Source organism: Manacus candei, unplaced genomic scaffold (genome assembly GCF_025592945.1).
Source record: "Manacus candei isolate 608988 ecotype Guabito, Panama unplaced genomic scaffold, ASM2559294v1 h1tg000049l, whole genome shotgun sequence".
Lineage (NCBI taxonomy): Eukaryota > Metazoa > Chordata > Aves > Passeriformes > Pipridae > Manacus > Manacus candei.
In genome coordinates, this window is record NW_026138097.1 from 12198632 (window position 1) to 12220287 (window position 21656).

General features: G+C 41.6%; 3 protein-coding genes across 4 annotated transcripts in view; 1 reads left to right on the forward strand and 2 right to left on the reverse strand.

The window, feature by feature from the left end:
• Nucleotides 1–21656, reverse strand: part of ATXN1 (ataxin 1) — a 476222-nt gene that overhangs the window by 147327 nt on the left and 307239 nt on the right. The window lies entirely within an intron of this gene.
• Nucleotides 1–21656, reverse strand: part of LOC127476333 (uncharacterized) — a 414088-nt gene that overhangs the window by 103208 nt on the left and 289224 nt on the right. The window lies entirely within an intron of this gene.
• On the forward strand, nucleotides 799–15811 carry MYLIP (myosin regulatory light chain interacting protein). The gene is made up of 7 exons (XM_051799211.1): nucleotides 799–1026; nucleotides 2104–2294; nucleotides 10660–10845; nucleotides 11563–11760; nucleotides 12091–12255; nucleotides 13670–14090; nucleotides 14435–15811. Exons 1-7 carry the CDS (start codon nucleotides 940–942, stop codon nucleotides 14522–14524), a joined length of 1338 nt encoding a protein of 445 aa, XP_051655171.1. The 5' UTR covers nucleotides 799–939; the 3' UTR covers nucleotides 14525–15811.

Below are 21656 nucleotides of genomic sequence, written 5' to 3' on the forward strand. Positions count from 1 at the left end.
CCCTCAATGAAAAGGGGTGCTGGCAAAGCTGAGAGATAAGCCAAGGCTTAGGGGTCACCTCTACAACTACCTGTCTCAAAGGAGGTTGTAACCAGATGAGGGTTGGCCTCTTCTGCCAGGCAATTAACCTGGATGAGAGGAATAGTCTTAAACTGCACCAGAGAGGTTTGAGTTAGACATTAGCAAGGACTTCTTCACAGAAAGTGTGATTAGACATTGGAATGGGCTGCCCACAGAGGTGATGGAGTCACTGTCCCTGAAGGTGTTTAAGGAAAGACTAGACGTGGCATTTAGTGCCACGGTCTAGTTAACATGGTGGTGTTTGATCATAGGCTGGACTTGATGATCTCAAACCTTTTCCAACCCAATTGTTTCCGTGAAGGCAACATTTGCTTTTTACACCCCCCACAAATGCTCACTCTCACATTAGTTTCGCAGGCTGTCCCTGCCCAGTGGGCTTGGCCTCCACCCGCGCTTGGAAGAACGCACATGGCTCTGATTTAAGCGGCCGTAGTTCCGAGGTGAGAAGCTCCGGGCTGTGGCGGCTGAGGGCGGGCGGAGGCGCTGGGGCGGACGAACACCCCGCGTGCCGGGTCCACCAAGCGGCCGGGCCGCGGCGGGCACGGCGGGGGGCGCCAGAGAGCGCGGACAACGGCCGCCCTCCCGGGGGCGGCGGCGCTCATTGGTGGCGGCGGCGGCCGCAGCCATGAGCAGAGCCTCGCGATTGGCCCGCAGGTGCGGGCCGGGGAGGGGCGGGCCGGGCAGAGGCTACATAAGGAGGGAGCGGCGCTGGCAGAGCGCAGGCGGTGTGGGCGCGACGGGCTGTGGCGGGCGTGGGCGGCGGCTGGGACGCGAGCGGGGCTCAGCCCGGAGCGACAGCGACGGCAGCGGCCGCTCCTCCGGTGTCCGTGGCAGCGACGGCTCTGACTGTCCCCAGCCATGCTGTGCTATGTGACCAGGCCGGACGCGGTGGTGATGGAGGTGGAAGTGGAGGCGAAAGCCAACGGCGAGGACTGCCTCAACCAGGTGAGGGTTTTCTGGCCGCCGGGGCGCCAGGGCTCGGGGAGGGGGGCCGTGGTGGGTGTAGCGGTGGCCACTGGGCAACGTGGAGCGCTGGTGCCCCACAGGCGCGTGTGTCCCCGTTGCCAGCCCGCCACCCCGGTGCCGAGGCGCCGCGCCCGCGGTGGGGTTCGGGCGGGCGGCGCGGTGCGGGGCGGCGGTGGCGCGGGGCTGGGCTGGGCCGTGCGGGGGCGGCCGCCGCGCCGGCGGTGGGGGCGGGGAGCGCCGAGCGCCGCAGTCTGCCCGCTTCCCTACTGGTTTTGTGTTTTGGTGGGGGTTTTTTTTGTTTGTTTGTTTGTGGTTTTTTTTTTTCTTTTTAGTCTTATTTTATTTTTTATTTTCCTTTTTTCCCCAACCTCTCTCTTCATGTTGGATGAAGGGGATGCTGCATCCCCCTCCTCGGGGCTCGCCGGTCCCTCTGCCGTGGGAAGCGCAGGCCCGGGCCCCACCGCTGCATCCCGCTGGAAGTGTTCTCAGGGAGGGAGCAGGAGTGGGACCCGAGGCGGGGGATGCAGCACCCTTTGCATCCAACTCTCCGTATCCGGGACCTAGCAGGCCAGAGCTGCTGTCCAGGTGCCTTCTCGCCCTTCCGTCGCCAGCGGGGGCGGCCTTGGGGATGCTGGAGAGATCCAGACGCGGGAGTCTGCTGGTGGCATCTAAATAAAACTTGTTGGTGGCTGTACTTTTTCACTCCTTCGTGCCCAGAAAGTGCTACTGGCTGAGAGGTTGAACAGCCGATACTCTCCTCTTTTGGAAATCTGCTGGTCCTCTGAAGTGCCTGTCCTTGGGGTGAAATTTGACCATGAAAATTTGACCACGTGCTTTTCAGCTAGTGGAGAAATTCCTAGTTTATGCTTAGTGTTTCTCTCCGTGATGTTTTGTATGCAACCTAAAATCCAGTAATTAAGTAATCCTTTGTATGAAGGTGCTGACAGCAGGATTTTTGTGTGTGTATGTTTTAAGTGAGCAGTCTGAAACAACACTTCAGGTGTTATTTTTCATCGTTATGTTGTAGCCTTATTATAAAGAAGCTCGTTCTTTCAGGTTTGCAGAAGGTTGGGGATTATAGAAGTTGATTATTTTGGACTGCAGTTCACTGGCAGCAAAGGGGAGAATCTATGGCTGAATCTGAGGAACAGGATCTCCCAGCAGATGGATGGTTTAGCCCCTTATCGATTGAAATTGAGAGTCAAGTTTTTTGTTGAGCCACATCTTATTTTACAGGAACAGACAAGGTAAGGTAAATATGGTTGTAAGTAGATTTAATGTAACACTTTGTTTTCGATTTCTGTAACTTATGAAAGTGATTGCACAGTGGTTTTATGGTTTTTATCTTCTAGTAATTTTGCTTGACTTTTCTGTGTAGTTTTAAAATCTTAGTGTTGTGTTTTGTTTTGTTTTTTAAATAATTAAACTTATAACATTAAGTATTGTGTAGCTACCAGTAAGTAATGACTGTGGGTAATTTTGTGAGCACTCAGTGCTGGAAGTGGAAGAAACTAAGCTACCAGTAGCAGACTTTTTATATGGTATTTGTGTGTCCGATAGTAACCCCTGTTCTGTGGTGTTACTCTAGGTCATTCTGAACTGCTGGTACAGAAAGGCAGGAAACAATTCCTCCCAGAGAGCAAAAAACTTGCTGAATTCCTTTTTGTCTGGTATTATGTTACAGTAACTTTCAAATAGCTACAGGCCCTTAGAGGCTACAAAAGAAACAGCTGTTTCACTTCTGCTGTGGCCAGTCCCCTTAACTAAATTGTTATACTGTTAGTAAATTAGTTTTCTAAGATTGGTAGTGAATACTCGCTTTTACTCCTTGAGTTTGATTACCACATGAATTGCAGTTGAATTAGCTTTAAAGGAAGCTGTGCATATATGTATTTAGTACAAATAATTTTTCTAGTTAGCTTTTGATAGTACAGTTAGTGTAAATTGGGCCAATTGAAATCTAGTGTGTGTATGATAGTGCCAAACACATTTTTTCACTGCTCACCTTAACTTAGTTCTTTCAGAATCCTAAACTTAATACTTTCAGAATTAAGACCATGAAAACAACATGGTGGTTCTGCACAGAATGTTTGTCTAAGGAGTTTGGTCAGATGCTGACAGTCTTATTTGGTGTTTATTTCATAGGAAAAAGGTTTTGAGTTAGAAACATGCATGTATTGCTTTATTTTTTGATCTAATGTGCAGGGTAGAGGCTTTGGGGGAGCAGTGGTTTCAGGTCATCAATCTGCTTGAAATTTTCAGAATGCTATGCTGTTAGACCATCGTTGTCCTCTATAATAGCTTCAGTTAGGCAAATGAAGTCAGGCTAAATTCCAGTTTTAATGTACCTTATTTTGAAAAAATAAATTCTACTATCCATGGCGTATCTTTGGGCTCTTTTTGAGTATTTTTCCTTAAAGAAACTTGTCCTCCTATTTAAATATTCTCAGTAAGTATAAATCCAAATAACGAAGGGTTTTTATGTAGAACAAAAGGAGCCATACAACTTCATACCTGATGAGGTGGAAGAGGTTACCTTGAGCATGTCAGATGTGCCTCAGAACAGATCAGGGTGAAAATCTGAGGAAACTCAAAACTGGTGGGTTTATGCTATCATTGATGAATGCTTGCTCAGCTTTACGAGGTTTTTACAGACATCTGTGTTCCTGCCTTCAACACTGTCAATGCGAGACTTGGCAGGTGGTGCAAGTTAATAGAGAGCTTGAACTGATGAAACATGCCCCAAGGGCCTCAGAGACTGGGTTGTGGAGCTAAAATGTAACAGAGCTTGTATACCTATATCAAAGTAGCAGGTATTTCTCGACTGTAAAGATGACTTTGAAAGGATGTAGGTGGGACAAGCTTTCTTTTATGTATTAATTATAACTGTTCTGAAACTAATACTTTTAACAACAAATTTTAAAATTGAGTCTCAGTCATCAAAAGACCTATATTATAAAAAAATACAAGTTGTACATCAGCTTGCAATAATTGCCTTTTAATTGTGTATGCCCAGTAGTCTACAAGTAGCAGACCTAGAATTCCAGTACCTGTGGTTAATGTCTATTCTTGTATTGTTGATACTGAGTTTCAGTAGATTTACTCTTTTTCTACTCAGATCTGCTTGAGGATTTACATACACATGTAACTGAATTCATACTTAGTTTGTGTGTAAGCATGTTTGGTATCAAGGAGAAGATGCAAAACTTGTTAAACCTGTTGCAGAACTTAAAAATCAATAAACATAGAATTGTAAGGATTAGCTGCACAGTTACCGCTGACACCTTGTTTCTTTCCTTTACCTACAAAGTCAGTGGGCTGGCTGAGGAAGAAAGTGATGAGTATCCTTGGTTTCCTTTAGCAGTTGTGTCCACATCTGATGTAAGGGTGGTTTCTGGCAGAGCTGTTGCCTTCTGGTCCTGTGTGTGAAGAACAGTGGGGAAGTCTTCCAGTCTTTTGCTTGCTGCCTCTGATGCGGTTTTTACACATAAATTAGATGCGTGTTGAGTCTGCTTTTGAAATCTGGGAAGCTGCAAGTAATTCTAAATTTTGTTGATATGCCTCATCATGATTATAATAGCAAGTGTTATGACTGAGTTGTTACAAGGTCTTTTCTATATACTTTGGAAGCTTTGCCAATCCCAGTTGCACTGCTTCATTAGAGATTCTTGCTGTGCACTTCGATTTAAAACTCAGGTGTATGTTTGTGTGTAGCAATTTATTATTCAGGTTTCTACATGCTGTGAAAGCTGATCTGGCAACTGAACATCAACCTCTGCTTCTGTTATCTTTAGTCAGCCAGTGGAAGATCATAGCCTCATGCATTTTAATCTTCTTATGCAAGGGAGCAGTCTTGTCTCAAAGGCAGAGCGGGTTATAATTGGACCTCTGACCACTATGGCAACAAACCACCTTTACTTATCACTTTGGGAATTGGGGAATTGCATGGAAAAACTTTCTTACTACACTTTTTTTCCTTCTACAGGGCTAAAAGCAGTTTATTTCTATTCTTTGGATCACAATATCTAATTTTTTATTTGACTGCCTGGTACTGAATTTCACCACTATTTCATAGCTTAGAATTGTTTTCAATGGAATGAAAGTGCTGCAAGAATGTCACTCAAATTTAATCTGCTGCTGTCAGAGTTTTACAAACAAGTCTGAAATGTGAACATTGTGCTGCTATAGAGAAGTTTGAATATCTATGAATTTTCCTTTGAATGGGAAATCACATTGGCTTGAAAAAGACTGCTCTTTGCTTAAAGATACACGTGATAGTCCACGATTGAGATCATAAGCTCTGGCTTGTGTCACGTTTTGTTTTTTTTCACCATTTTCTGGGTTTTTTTGATAGGTCGTGCAACAGCTAGGAAAAAACCTCCTGCTTTTGACTTCTTTTACTGAATGATTTGTGGGTGGTTCACGTATCAACTGTTATGAAGTGTTGAATTGCCGTAAGGAGTTGAGGCTTAGAGAAAGGATTATACTTCACTAATCGGAATTTTCAGGAGACTTTTTGACTGAGGGTGGGTGAGATGCTTGGCAGCCGGTTGCGGGGCACTCCCGGGGGTGCCGGAGCGCTCCTGGGGTTGCAGCTCCGGGTCAGTGACTGGGAGTAGCCCCGGCCCGCGGCAGCTCCGGGGTCGGGCGAACCGGTGGCGCCGGCCTGGGCTCCGCACTGCTGTCGCAGGGCAGAAAGCTCTGCGGCTCCGGCCACCAGCATTTTGTGCAAAGAGGATCAGAGGAGTCTTGAAATTTGCATCCACCTTTTAACAGTGGAGTGTTTCCCTAGGCCGTGCAAGAGGCGAATTATGCACAGCACCCGTCCGGAAGGACGGGTTGTTCTAGGTCTGGCAGGATGAAGTCAACCTCGTGGCGATTGCAAAAAAGAAAATTTTTCAAGTGAATGATTTTTTTCGAGCACTGTAAAGTTTACCCAGATGTACATCAAAATGGGCAAAGTTGTTTGTCTTGTGTAGTATGACTGAAAATCAAATATTCATATGTAAGCCACGACAATTTAAAGTAACACATCAAATTCAAGCAAGCCACATAGTATTACAAAGCATTCAAAAGAGCTGTAGTTTGCCAGCCTTGAAGGTGGTAATTGTTGTTTTGAAGGCTGTTAAAGGGTGTGTGATGTTTGGCAGTATTAGAATTATATTTACAAAGTATTTTGCAGTGTTATCCAGTTGTATTGATGAAGTAGTTGAAATCAAGAACTGGCTTGTAAAATATGTTGAGCAGTCAGATACATACAGTAGGTAGAAAAATGAGGAAAAACATTGTTATCCTATAGCATTGGCTAGCCAGAACAGCAGTGACATATTTGTTCCAATGCATTAAAAGTCTGTTGTAATAGACAGGGTGAATTTAATGGATCTATTTGTTTAAATCAAAGTTGAATTGCAGTTGGTAACCTTTCACCCACTCTGCTGAGAGCAAATAAGAACAAAGATACTGAACAGCATAATTGTACACTTTGCTTTCTCATGTGGGGTGGCCTTACATCTACTTTTAAAAACAGAATTATATTCTATAGATTTTGAGATCCTTATTAATATATTTTTAGGGAGAACAATTATGCTTCTTGATTTTGATTCCTATAGATAACAGAGTTGTAAATTTACTTCAAAGTAGAAAAGACCCTTAACCTGTGGTAAGTAGTGTCATACCCCGAAGAGGACAGGCAGTTCCTTGGGATATATGCTGAGATTCTTGCCAGTAGTCTAGGAAGAGAATGAGGTCTTTTGGTTATGCTTCTAGTTTAGGAATCATTAGTCATATGCAGATACTTCTTTTGGTAAAGGATTGGGGTTTGTCACTTTTTCTGCTGACAGCTAAGTTGAATACACAGGTACATTTAGGTACCATGAGGTTCAGAGGGGAAGGTAAGACTATTTGAAGTCTTTTGTACTAATGCTGTCACATGTAGAGAACTTGGGCTGCAAGTGCAATGGAAAGTTCTGTTTGTCCTTAAAGCTGCCACTAGTTGTTCAATGTCCCAATATGTCTGGCAGGTGTTAGGATGACTAGGAGTCACAACAATTGATGGGCAAAGTTCAGAGTTGTGAAGATATAAAGATTAAATGAAGCTTTGACAAGAGTAGTAAGAAGCTGCAGAATGTGCTAAGAGAATGTTGGGGCTTGGGGGGTGAGGTAGGACACATACCTCTTGTGTGACTTGAGTTACTTCTCAAATTTATAACAGGTAATATTAATGTATCATGTGTAACTGAAGTGGTGAATGATGCAGAAACAAACAAAAATGTTTAGTTTCTTATATGGTGGACAAACTAAGGCATTTTACCAGCAGTGTTGGAAATGTAACCTTAGAGAACTTAAAAACAGTTCAGTTTTCACAGTTCATTGTTCTAAAGCTTGCTAGATAAAAATTCCACTAAGTATAAAATATTAGTGCTGAAATAATTCCTTGAAAAAATAAATATCCTCTTATTGCATAACCTGACTACTTTTAGAGGTAGGAGAAGCTTTAACAATTTTTTTTATTGTACCTAGAGATTCCAGGAGAGAGAAGGGATGGTAGATTAGGTCACAATCTAATCTACAGAAACTTACATAGATACTTTCTGTGTAACTAATAGAATCTGTAATACAACCAGGTTTTCTACAGACAACCTGTTGGGTCCTTCAGAATTTGCAGAATTAGATAGGGAACTGCCTCAAGGCTTCAAATGCTTTAGTTTTGCTTAACTATATTTAGCAATAAAACCACATTCTTATGCCTTTAAGGATCAAAAAACACTGTTCACTTTCGTGTAAAAAGGAAAAGGCAATCTGCTTTTATAATCATATTCTGGCTAGTGTCATGTTTTGAACCTTTGAACGGGGGGTGATTTTACAAGGGACATTAATATTACTTTGGAGCAGTGCAATCTGAGTATGGTTGGATGGGCTAATCAAATCACTTTTTCAGATTCATAAAATGTGTGCAACCCTTGCTGTCCTGCAATTTCTAGATGTCTTTCCTTCATCAAACACACTTAAGGACTTAAAATGAAAAAAAAAAAAAAAAACCAGCAGCAAATTTGCTGCCTGAACTTCAGGGCAGCTGCTGTTGCAGATCAGTATGACGTCTTTCACTGACTTGTTATGGGTGCAGTTTAGGTTATTTAGGTGCAGACCAGTGACTTTGTGAGATGGACTGTTAAATACAGGTGGTTTTGTCTGTTTTCTCTGACGTAATAAAATAGCTTATCATAGTGTAAACTGGGACATGAATTTGCACAGCTTTAGTTACTTCGCAATAACTGTTGTTTCTACGTGCTGCAACTTTGTTTCATTTATCAGAAAAATACAAAGTAGCTGAGTCTCTGTGCGATGTTTTCCCTTGTGTGATATGAGCCAGTTACATGAAGTTACCGCACATTAGCTAATGTGATGCTATTTCACATTTGCCTTAAACTCATTTGTCTTCCTATGCCATTGCTGGCTTTTTAGTAATGGAATGTGACAAGCCATGCATCTGCTGTAGCTGTTTCTGTAATGCATCTGTATTTGCAGGAGCAATATTTTGCTTTTCATCTTCCCTTGTGATGTCATTAAGGTCTTCCCAGCAAGGGAAGAACTAAGAACTCTTGATTTTCCCCTGTGTAGGCAGTGCTGTCATATGCATAAAAAAACCTGAAGCTACAAGCATTTAGGTGTGGTAGTTGTAACTGTGTTTCAGCTAATGAGAATAAAATTGTCAGATCTTTCTTTAAAATACTATATTTGTAATTAGTACTTAGTTAAAACAACTGAAAATCCTATCTTGATATTGTCAGAGGATTGAGTGCATGAGAAGCTGTTTATTTTATGAAGTGCTGAAACTTTGATTGGAGTCAGGGAAATGCCTACTATTTGAATTTATTTTGGCCATAGTGTTTTAGTAATTTATCAAATACTTTGGGTTTATGGACTAAGCCCCAAAAGGAGTCTGTACAACCCAAGTATTTTACAAGGCCACAGAGATGTGTTTCTGCAGCCCAGGCTGAAAGAGCTATAAATCAGCAAGGCAGGAGAAAGGGATTGGAGCAGAAGTTTGAGGTTTGCTTGGAAAAAAGAGCCCTAACAAGGAATAACCTGCTAACAGTGGAGACAGCACTACTGCCTGAAGTTCTGGTCCTCTTGCCACCTAAACTTGTATCCTGCACAGCATGAGGATATTGGCTTGCACCAGACCCCCCCCAGCACTGCTGAAGAACCCTTGATGTCTAGACAAGATCAAGAACCCCTGATGTCTAGACATCAGAGCAATGCAATTAAGCACTTGTGTCACAACTGCAGTGATACTCTAGCATGCCTCAAATAGCTTGCAAAGGGAGGTGTTGGAGCTGTGACTTGTTGCAGGAAATGGATTGTAGGGCAACCTAGGGGATAATGGGGCATCTTTTGGGCTGCTATCTTCTTAGTTGCAACATTTACCACGGTAGAGCTAAGAATGAATGAACATGAATTTTGCAAGTTCTGTAATTGCTCATAGTGCTGAAAAAAGAATTTTAGAATGCTGCAACAGAATATATGTAAGATATCATCTAATTCCCCTTGGAAGGAAAGCTAATCATTTACTAGCATCTTCAGCATCAGTGATGAGTGACTCAGTACAGCTTTTCTTAAAAGTAGATCACAATTAATTTTAGAGAAGTAAATGTCCCATTCTGGTGGAAGCCAAGACACATCACTGTGGGTGCTAGGCTTCATTTCTAGAAATAGTTTTTTAGTGATTCGTAACTGTGATATGTAATTCTGCGTCTGGTTTCCATAAGTATATGGAGTCTTAAGAACAAATGGTAAGACATTTATATTTTGTCCCCTGAGGGGAGAAAAGGGTGATTCTGTAGAATTTAAAGTAGCCTATAGGGGAAACTAACACTCTGCTGTTAATGTTGGTGGAAGCGTTCATTTGTCTGTTAACTGACTTATTAGACAGTTAAGAGCAACATTGTGAATTCTCAGCAAATTGTTGAATCTGCCTTGGCCCCAGGTGTAAAGGTTGGTGTGACAAATGCTTACACAGAAGATGTTTTTGTATTTTGTTCCACAATGCCTTTTCAGGTGTCTCAAGTTGTTCTGTTAATCATGTCTCATCTTCCCTTAAATGTAGTGGCAAAGGCATTTCCACTGTGTAGAGAAAGTATGGCTTCTCCTGTTGCATGACAGAAGTGTGTATGCTGTTTGAGCTGTTCTTCCCAAATTTGCTTCTGTGAACTGCAGGATAACTTGTAAATGGCAACCAAAAATTTAAACATAGGAAACTAATTCAAATATTTCATTGATATTTTGTTCACTAAATTGAAATGACTAAGTGGCATTAGGAGTTAAAGCAGTCCTCATTCTTAAGAACATGATTAAAATGCTCATTTCTTTTAATAGAAATGATAGATAAATACCATCTTCAGTTGTAGCCTTGTGTTTAAGGGTAAGTGAATAATGAGGTGGAGACCTTTTTCTTTCACTTGTGCCAGACTTCCTCTACTTGGTACAATCATCACAAATTCTCGATTACCAAACTAAAGGTTCCCAAATATATCTAATATGTTATTTGATATGTCTTGATTACAAACATCATCTAACAGTTTGTGTAAGCAAGTGTTTCTGATTCCATTGCAGGCATATGTTTTTCTTGCATATAAAAGAAGATCTTCTCTCTGGTAATCTTCAGTGTTCTTCAGAGCATGCAATTGAACTTAGTGCTTTGTTGGCACAGATGAAGTTTGGAGATTATAACCAGAACACTGCCAAGTACAATTATGAAGAGTTGTGTGCAAAAGAGCTCACCACTACCATTTTGGAGAGGTAAAAAGAGCACAGTGATACAGACTCCTTTTTGGAGATCAACAGCAGAAGATTTTATGCCCTTAATTACTGGTGCTATAGCATAAAACAATTTAGATAGTTTTGGAGATCAAAATATAACCTGAATTTGATGTTCTGATTTCAATTAATTTTTAAGCTCAATTACAAGGGGTTTTTTCTTCTTTTGTGAAAAGGAAAAGCTACACAAACTCTAGTACTTGGGGAAACACAGGTATCGAAGCACCTGGAGCAGGGTGAATAAATTGTAAATATGTCTTAGACCTACACTGGTAAATGAAAGTAGCAAGAAATTATCTAGCTTAGTACCTGTTACTCTGAGATGTGAACAAAATTCTCTGGTACCTTCCATAGCTCAGTTCCTGACTATCAGGAAACTTTGTGTTCTAGTTGTGTGTAGTTCTTTTTAGTTATGAACTTAGTGGTGGTTTGGGGAAATATGTTGGGGGTTGTGGTGTTCATTGGAAAGCCTTGATTACATGTAGCTCTTCCATTTCTAAGGCATTCTCAGGATGTTTTGATAATTCTCAACTATTTCCAGTTCACAATTACTGGAAATCTATAGGCAGCTAAAGCAGGTCAGGAGCATTTAATAATCTGTTCAACTAGGTCATCTAAAAACCCATGTTAAAGCAAGCTGCTGACAGTAAAAGCACATATTTGAGTTATATCACCTATTCTTAATCTTTTTATCAACAGCATTATTGCAAAGCACAAAGAGCTAGAAGGTCTAAGTCAAGCATCTGCTGAATACCAGATTCTACAGATTGTTACAACACTGGAGAACTATGGGGTAGAGTGGCACTCAGTGAGAGATAGTGAAGGGCAAAAACTGCTTATTGGTGTTGGACCTGAAGGCATATCCATCTGTAAAGATGACTTAAGTCCAATCAACAGGTATGTGTTTTGTGGAACCAGTTGCATGATCAGTTTTGCAGAAGTACTGAGCATGCCTATAGTTTTACAGAAATACACAACTGCTCTGAATTACTAAAAGTGGCTATTGGGATGTAGGGTCTGAGGACACTACCTGCTTATAATCAAGATAACAAGTGGCCTTAACACTCTTGATTTTTGTGTATTTTTGAGGCAGCATCTACAATCCAGCATTACTGACAATAGAAATCATTGTAACTTCTGATAAAAGTGCAATGTAGTAGTTTGTGGAATATGCCCTTATCCTTACCAGTTAAATAACCTTTCTTTTTTTTTAATATTAATTTATAGGATTGCTTATCCTGTTGTTCAAATGGCAACTCAGTCTGGGAAGAATGTATATCTGACTGTTACCAAGGAGTCTGGTAATAGTGTAGTTCTCTTGTTTAAGATGATCAGTACAAGAGCAGCAAGTGGGCTCTACAGAGCAATTACAGAGACACATGCATTTTACAGGTCAGTATTGCCACTAGAGTCATCTGTGGCTACTGCTCTTCTCCAGTGTTGGAACTAAGTGCTTAAAGAGCCAGTGGTCTGACTGCACTTTGGAAATACTCTGCAAAATTTCATTGTCTTTCCTCTTAAGTCCAGAAGCTGAACAGGTTTTTCTGTTTTCTGGGAAAGTAAGCAAGAAAAGTAAGCAAAATTTTTCCACTATGAATAACAGCACTTGGGTATATAAACTTATGTTCCTTGATACTTCATAAACAGTACATACAGTGTTTTGTCCCTATGTAAGAGGGAGAATGAGAGCAATGGAGAAGATCCTTTTTATTCAGAATATGTAGATCCTTTATTTGGCTCCTCCAGTTATGTTATCTGTATGCCACCTTCCCATCCCATGTATTTAAATCTTCTTACAGTTCCTCTGTCCTTGCTCACATGCCCAGGATTTTGTTTCATGACAGTTGTATCCTATTGTTCTTTGAGGCAGAGGTGCTATATTCATTTGTTAATGCTGATTTTTGAAAACCCCTTTCATTCTTACTGTGATGTCCAACACTGATCAGTAGAACTGGCTGTCAAAGACACTTAGCAGTGTTTTCTTAAAATTAACTACCACATATCAGTTTCAGCTACTTCTTGATCTGTGTCTCTGCTTTAACTTCTGCTGTCCTTCAGTTTCTGATTTTAATTTAAGCAGAGTTTTAGTTTGGCAATAGCACTTGGCCATAAGCTTAGATCTTGGACCTTAGGCCCTGTGAGGCTGTAGTCCTTCTGTTCTGTTTGTTTTCTTTCCTGTGTTGCCTAGAGAAGTGATATGCCTTAATAGGCTTCTGCAGATTCAGCTGTATAACTGAAGTATGTGACAGGCATGGTTAGAGTAGCTGAAAATACTCAGTGACAAATACATATGCCTTAATTTAATTCTCTACACTGCCTTCACACTGGTTCTCTTCAGAATAATATAATACTAGTATGTAAACTACTGGGTGGAAATTTGGTTAAAAATATTACTTGACTCCATGAGAGCCTCTCTAAAGAAAGATGTTATGCCAAAGACTCTTAATTGGAATTCTTTAAGGCAGTGTTTGAAAATTGCCATGGAAAGAGGCATTGCTAAACTGAACTGTGGATTAAGTGTTTTGCTGTTTATGTTAGCGTAATACTTTAAGTTCCTTCCATGGACTTGACTCATTTTACCAGACATTTCACATCTTGAAGATGTGAAGTATCTCCCACATCTTCATTTTGCACTTTTCAAAGTAGAGTTGTCATGCAAACAGCATTCGAGAGCTTAAATGTTACCTCTGACTGTTCTATTTGCTTTAATTTCAGTGTTGTTACTTCAACTTTGGTAAAAATTACTGTATGGATAGCTTTATTGGTATTAACTAATCAATTTTGGATTTGTCTCATTGCTTTATAGGTGTGACACTGTCACCAGTGCTGTCATGATGCAGTATAGTCGAGACTTAAAGGGTCACCTAGCATCTCTGTTTCTGAATGAAAACATTAATCTTGGTAAAAAGTACGTCTTTGACATTAAAAGAACATCAAAAGAAGTTTATGATCATGCAAGGCGAGCTCTTTATAATGCTGGCATTGTGGATCTTGTTTCAAGAAGTGACCAAACCCCACCAAGTTCCCCCCTTAAGTCTTCAGAAAGCAGCATGAACTGTGACAACTGTGAGGGTCTCAGCTGCCAACAAACAAAAGCCCTGCAAGAGAAGCTGCGGAAGCTGAAGGAGTCCATGCTTTGTATGGTATGTTGTGAAGAGGAGATCAATTCAACCTTTTGTCCCTGTGGCCACACAGTTTGCTGCAAGTCCTGTGCTTCCCAGTTACAGGTAAATGCAATGTCATTAAGTTATGAGTTACCAAGTTATGTGGAAGGTTTGGGGTTTTGTATATTTAATGACTGTGGATTAATATGTTCATGTTGATGTTCTAGTAAAACTTATTTTTAAAATTTAGTTTGTGGTAAGCTGGTTTCAAAGAACATTATGTGTGGATGATGCGCTAACATAATTTGCAGTGAGGCTAAGAATGAGCTGCATGCTTCTCACAATACCCTGTCTTAAATATGGGATGGTGGAAAGTACTGTTATTGTGTACATGGAGAGAAGTCTCCAGTAAGTGCAGAGACTCAAAATATGAAGTAAACTAACTTCCTAATGTTCTTCCTTTCCAGTCATGTCCTGTTTGCAGATCCCATGTAGAGCATGTCCAGCATGTGTACTTGCCAACCCACACCAGTCTTCTCAATCTGACTGTGATATGATCTACGTATACACTTTAAACCCATCATGTACTCTTTAAACTGCACTAATACGAAATGCAACCATTGATTGTGAAGAAGGCAATCACTGGCACCTATCCACGATCAAAAGCAAAAATACTACATTTTTTAACATAAACATTCTTCATTCAGCATGTCCAAAATGATTTGGGACATCTTTTGAGAGCAGAAGTGTAATTGATTCACCTTACTGAAAAGGAGAATGATACATAAGTTTGTAGCACGGCAGTGTTGCCACAAAGATAGGTAACCCTGGAGAAATGTGGTGTACACATACAGATGTACCCAGTGAAAGCAATGCAGCCTTTTCTTTTATATGCTCTAAATCCTTTTAGTCACACTGTTTGTTTTGATAGTAAGACTAGCTTTTACAAATACCAGTTTAGTATGGCTCATAGCTTCAGCTTTTAGTAAACTGCTTTAAAGAGGAGAGAACTTTTTTAAAAAGTCAGTTCTTAAACTGAAGTTATAGGGCTTCATCAAGTAGCTGTGTTTAACTCAGAATTCTATTAAATAGAAAACAATTCTGAGAGAATAGCTTTGGAAAGGTGGGACAAGTTTGTTAATCTCCAAGTCTTGAGGGTGGATCAGGAAAGTTTTGTGGTTGGCAGCATCATGTGGAAGCACTGTTGTGGGACTTCATTCACAGCTCTCAGTGAGCAGGGTACTCCCAGGTTTCCCACATCCAATTTAGCTGGTGGTCTCAGGAGCTTCAGTCAGCTGCCCTTCAAGTTTGCTTTATTTTTGGAGACAGATTTTAAACTATGTACCATTAATTTTTAAAATAAGGGTTGTGTATAATTTTAAATGCTTTCTTCAGTTAGCATCTTTATGGGATAGGTCATTTTCTGCTAAAATGTTTTTAATTTCCACCCCCCCTACTTGGGCATTTTGGGCTCTGGTTTCCTAGTGTCTTCTCCAGGGTACAGAGGGAACTGGAGACCATGTTTGGGTGCAATACTGGCTTAAGCAAAGCTAGAAAACTACACTGTCACTTTACTGAAATTTTCTGACTATACTTTTCATATTGCCTTAATGTAGCAGTAATGTGTGTTTATGCATCTGTTTCTTTGCACAGACATTTTGTCAAAATATTAAAACTCTACTTTTTTATGACACATTAGCATATAAACCTTACTCTAAGAGGGTATTTATTTTTTCACTTTGTAAAGAAAATTTTGTTTCCTCATGAAGCAAAAGCTTTGTCCTATATCGTAGGCAGCTTCTGTCTTTTTTATATTCAGATTAATAAAGGACTATAAAAATCTACTTTGTGTTATTGCTAAGACTGATTTTGTTCTGAAATACATCTGAGGTGTTACTGAACTGAAAACGCAGCATAAAGTATTTTCATGTTTACGGTCTTGAATGTTATGTTCGAAGAGTGTAATGAAGCTTCCTTAGGTATGTGCCAGGGAGGGAAGAAAATTAGCCTGGTATAACCAAGTTTGTTCAGGCAGCGAACTTTAAGACAGCTGACATATTCCAACTGTGACATAGCCTTCAGAATTGATTTTGTGAAGAACTTTCCTACAGTAAACTGCCCCAAATACATGGGGTATATTCCAGTGGTCTGAGAGAGAAAGGAAAGTATGCAGCTTGAGACTAGAGAGTTGGTGTTTCAGCAGTCTTTTCTAGGAAGTTTTTAATTACAGATGTGCTGGTGTCTTTTCTTGACTGGAGCTATTCAGATTTGCTAATTTATGACTCTTACTTTCACATTATTGAAGAGATGGTGCTTGAACACTTCCCAGGTGGTGCCCTATCATTGGCGAGGAAGGAATGGGTATGCAAGTGTGTTCAGAGAAGACCATATCCGGCTCCTCTGCCAGCATACAACAGTGCTTGAGCAAACCTTCCTTGCATCCCAAGATTACAACCAAATTATGATAGTAACATCTAATCCATTATCTTATTGCAGCTGGCTGAAATGGATTGTAAATCAATATAAATAGATGTTAATACAGGCATCTGATTTAAAGCATGCAACATGATCAAGCTGTTAAAATAGGCAAGCATGAACTACAGGTCCTTTTAATTAAATAGGCTGTGTAATGAGACATCCTGAATAAAAATAATTCCAGCAGTTAGAACTCTAATCAAGGTGGGGCTTGAGATAGGTTATATGGCATTGGTGGAATTTGGGCAGAGTCTTTGACTTCTGCAAACAATATTCTGTTTAATCTTGAAAAGCTATACAGGAGATCAGACACACCAGTGAGGTATGAGTTCAGGCAAGAGCCTGGCTGGTGTGGGTTGTGCCTGAGGCTGCTGGGAACCTGGTTCTGTATTGGCAAAGGACAGCATGGAACATGAGCGAAGCTGATACATTTTTCCAGTTAGGAGGGGTGAGATCAGTATGCTTCCCGAGCAGTGTGGGTTCTTTTGTTGTTTTTGTTTGTTTGTTTTTAATGAAATGCTGTTACCTGTTCTGAGAACTGAGAGCAGATCACCTCTTCCAAGTGTTACAAATAACCAAAAGCCTCGCTTGGTTTATATGTGAGAAGAAATGGGATGCAAAACAATGTAAGAATTGCTTTGATTTGTTCACAGGCAGCTTTCTTCCAAAGCATGATCAACTACATTTCAAACAGTGCTATGCTAGAAAAGTTTTGCTTAACCATCCAAAACTGCTGTGATATATATTGCTCAATGTTTGCAGGTCTAGTGCACTTTATTACACGAAGTACTATGGCTGATACATGTGAGCTGCCAAGTGCTATGAAGAGTGTAAAAGAAACAATAGAAAATCTTGAACACCACATGCTACGTAGCCATACTGCAGAAAAGGCCTTGTTTGCTGAAGTGCTGTTCTTTCTCCTAAGATGTTTTGTCTGAATATTGTAATGGATGGCAGTGGGAAAACTCCCACACTAGAAAATAACAGAACAGTTTGTGAGAACAACTGGAGTTCATGTCCTTTACACTTCTTCCTCAGGAGCGGAAAGATTGATCACAAAGCTTCGTTTGGCACTTGTACTGATATCTGCTACCCAAAGCTGATACAACTTGGCAAGAAAACTCATAGAAAATTCAGTTTTCATTTATCTTCAGAGTTGCTGTAATCCCATCGTGTGTGTCACTTTAAAAGGCTATAGTCTCAAGCTTCTGCCACAAGTGCCTAAACAAGAAAAACTCACCTTCAGAGAGAACATGACTTGCTAGGTCAATTCAAGAGCCAGAGCCCTGTTAGTGATTTGCACTTTTGGGGGTAGAACAGCATTCAAAAGCATCCCTGTGGGGGAGAGGGCTGTGTGTAGGGGAGCTGTTGAAGATATAGTCTACTAAAGGACTGTCATGCTTAAGTATTATTAATAAGTAAGACAGGGCTTAGAACTCTCAGACTTCCACGGTATCTGCCTGGCTTTCATCTTCCCCTTGCTGCATCAAGGTCTCTGTTTATGGAGGGCTCAACCAGCAAGGGGCTTCAAAGGTGTCACGTTGAGATGTTCCAAGCTACAGCTGTTATAAAGGCACAGCTCTATCCTCCAGCAAATAGTCGCTCATTTCAAGATGCATATGAATGTTCAAACACCAAAGAACTGTAGAATGAAGGCTTCTGTATTTTTAAATTATTTTGATAAAGTGCCATAAAAGCATGTACACAGCAGCATTCATATATTTTGAGATTTATTTCCTTGCTAAATCAGCACTGTTGTTGTGTTCCTAGGAGAATGCCCTTGGGGGAAAATTCTCATCCCTCAGCCTACGCTATTTCACTTCACAGCAGCATACTGGCATGTTGATCAAAGATGGGGAAAATTACAGCTCAGATTTCCTGTATACAGTTTTAAACAACAAACTCCATGGAGTGTGAAAATTATGAATTGACAAATTTTAGTTTCAGTAATGCCTGGTCAAATATCCTTCTGGAATCCCCCACCCCATTTTCACTGAGAGCATGCTGTAGTGCCAGGCGAGTGCTTTGATCACCTCTGTGCCCTCAGATTCAGCCAGCTGGAGCCTATTAAAACAGAAAATAGCAACTGGAAAATGAGTTTAAAAGTAAGAAATTTTAGTAAAATTATGGAGGTGAAAAAAACACGACCAGGGCACACTGACAGAAGAAAGGTGGACTATCCACAGCAGGGCCCGAGCACCATTTTGCTGAAAGAGCCTGGGTGGAGGGGTCCAGGGCTGGGGCTACCCCTGGGATAGGTGGCCTGGCAGGAGTGCCACTGACCCTTAGCAAGAAGGCTGGGTGGGATGCAGTCTGGGAGAAGCAGGACAGGAGCAGGCAGGATACAAGGCATGCCAGGGCAGGCAAGCTACTGCCAGGCCAATAACTCCCCAGGGAAACTCCCACTGGAGCATTCTCCAGCCAAACCTCCCTGTCTTCAAGGAGCCCTGAGCATCACATGACTTCCACGGCTGGAACCACATAGTTCAACACGACCTGCAACAGCACTGGGTGATAAAAGCTATCATGTTTTCTTGGTCTTCTAGTTTCCTGCAAAGGGTGGTGTAAGCTAGGAACAGGTACCAGGAGTAATGTTGACGAGAGGCTCTCAGAGCCCCAGCTAAAGGAAGCACTGGTTGGTGCAGTAGTAGGAAAACACGAACTGTGACAACTGTGGAAATTGTGAATCTCTCCATGTGAGAGAGGGACCCAAGGGATCCAAAAGAGTGCATAGGGCTGGGGATGCCCTGTCCTCAGGCATGGTAATCAGGGTTCAGTGTGACCTCTGGTTCCTGCCAGGATGGGGGACAGTGGTGAACTTTCAAAACACCCATGTTTATGCCAAGTTCCTGAAAGAAAAAGGTCAAGCAAACATACCATACCAGCTTTCCCAGAATTTAACAACAAGTCACGTGCTGATTTCTCATCAACTAAAATGCAGAATTCTTTTCAGCTGCTTGGAGGCTGGGGGAGGGTGAGACATGGGTGGGAGGGGAATCAATCTGCTCCTGAAAGCTCATGCCTTTCTTTGCCTTCACTTTGACCCTCTCCTAAATGACCTGATTTAGCCTGTCCACTATTTTTCGACCATTCCTTGTTCCTGAAGACTTCCTCCACCAGTGATTTCTGGAATCCAGGTTCTGAAGCCAACCTTTCTTCTTCTAGCAGCTGTCCACATAAACTGCCCAAGGAAGCAGTCTGTGACTTTATTTGGCTGACCCCATCCAGTAATAATCACATACACCTCACCCCCACCTCTTTCTGGGCCTTGTCAGGAGTACAAAGGGCACCATCTCCGGCAAGAAGAAAAAAATCAGTATAAATTAATCTTTCCACTTACCATTGGGGTGCCTAAACAAAATTGTTTGTCTATAGCTACTCTCTCAGAGTCACCCAGTGGTTACAATGAGAATAACTAGGGGGGTGTGTGTATCTAGGTGTTTGCCAGCTTTGTTTTATCCAGTAGCAGTCTACCTTCCCTGCTTCTTCAAAGCAAACCAATGCAGGTAATGAGAGCCAGTTACATGGCAACTTTTTACATGAACAGGCTTGCCAGAGCCAGATCTTCCTCTTTCCTGCCAGAAAGCTGTTTGTCTGAGGAATCCATGCATCTGGCACCAAATTCCAATCATAGCACTACAACTGCGGGAATTACAGAGACATTGGCACCTCATCTGAAGAGACAGTATTTGTTTTCCTTGTTTAGAACTATAAATAGTCAATAGAGGACTCTCATTCAAGCAGTATTGATGATTGAAATAAACCAGACACAGACACAGCCAAAAATTGGACTTGTGCTTCAAAGCCAAACTAACTTGCTTCAGAAGCGAAGTTCCAGAAGGGCCGTGCAAAAAGCACACTCCCAGCAAGCATATTGGCCCTGAAGGTACACTGACACACCAGGTATCCCTGTTTGACCTTATAACTGTTTGCCTAGGTCATTGTTTGAATTGGAATTTTTTAAAATACCTTCAGCTCTCCTGTGGTTTGTGCAGCTGACTTCCTCCTTCCCTCCTCTGAGACCCATGTGAACTGAAGTAATACTGAAGTGGCCTGAGAGCACCCTACCTAAGCAACCCACTAACAACAGGTAGGTACTCTTGAAGGGCAGCTGCAGGATCTTTATATTTAGCACACTGGAAGTGGTGCTTTATCACCTTTTCACTAGAGCTCTCCTGCCATGGGGGAAACATGCATTTTATACCTCCCCTAGGACTGAAGAAGTAAATGACCACAGGTGTTCTATTGCCTGGGTGAACAGTGCCTTTCCTACAACAGGAGGAAAAAGACTGTGTCTTTCTTCCCTGATCTTTTTAAAAAGAAGATAGAGGGAGAGGGAGAGAGAAAAGATTGCTTAGTTCCTGCTTTTAAGAATAATTGCTGGCCCCTTCTTGGAGAAGATATTTGAGACTGGTATGAATAAAAGGTGTAGAAAAACTTTTGGAAATAAAAAGAGACAGAAAGTTGTTGACACAATGGACACTTTTGCCCAAAAGACCATGTTGGGTAGGTTTCCAAGTGGACAAGTTCTGGCATTTCCCCCTCAAATCCTGTTCCTACCAGCAGAATTTCCCTCAAAATCAACTGCTATGTCCTGCAAGCCAAGGTCATAGAATCACAGATTTGTTTGGGTTGGAAGCAATCTTAAAGACCATCAAGTTTCAAAGCCTCTGCCTTCAGCAGGGACACCTTCCAGTAGGCCAAGTTGCTCAAAGCCCCATCCTACGTGGCCTTGAACACTTCTAGGGGTGAGGCATGCACAGCTTCTCCAAGCAACCTGTTCCAGTGCCTCACCACCCTCACAGTAAAGAATTTCTCCCTAATATCTAATCTGAACCAACCCTCTTTCACTTTAAAGCCATTCCCCCTTGTCTTATCATTGCATTCCCTTGTCAAAAGCTGCTCTCCAGCTCTCTTGTAGGCTTCCTTTAGGAATTAGATGGCTGCTCTAAGGTCTCCATGGAGCGTTCTGTTCTCCAGGCTTAACAACCCCAGCTCCCTGTCTGTGAAGGAGAGGTGCTGCAGCCCTCTGAGCATCTTTGTGGTCCCTTTGTGGTCATAACTTCATGGTCAAGTATTGCAAACAATAGTTTCTCTCTCTGGCAGGGAGCTCTGTAGTGACAGAAAGAGGCAGAGTAACACCAGAAACCAAGCACAGTCTACTTAGTGTAAAATCAGCAGCATAGCTGAAACTCGTGCCAAAAATCACGTCCT

Excerpts from the sequence above, each read along its gene's own strand:
- MYLIP (XM_051799211.1), top strand. The coding sequence starts at position 940 with ATGCTGTGCTATGTGACCAGGCCGGACGCGGTGGTGATGGAGGTGGAA. Across the intron at positions 11,761-12,090 it reads GACTTAAGTCCAATCAACAG|GATTGCTTATCCTGTTGTTC; the intron begins GTATGTGTTTTG and ends ATTAATTTATAG. Across the intron at positions 12,256-13,669 it reads GAGACACATGCATTTTACAG|GTGTGACACTGTCACCAGTG; the intron begins GTCAGTATTGCC and ends ATTGCTTTATAG.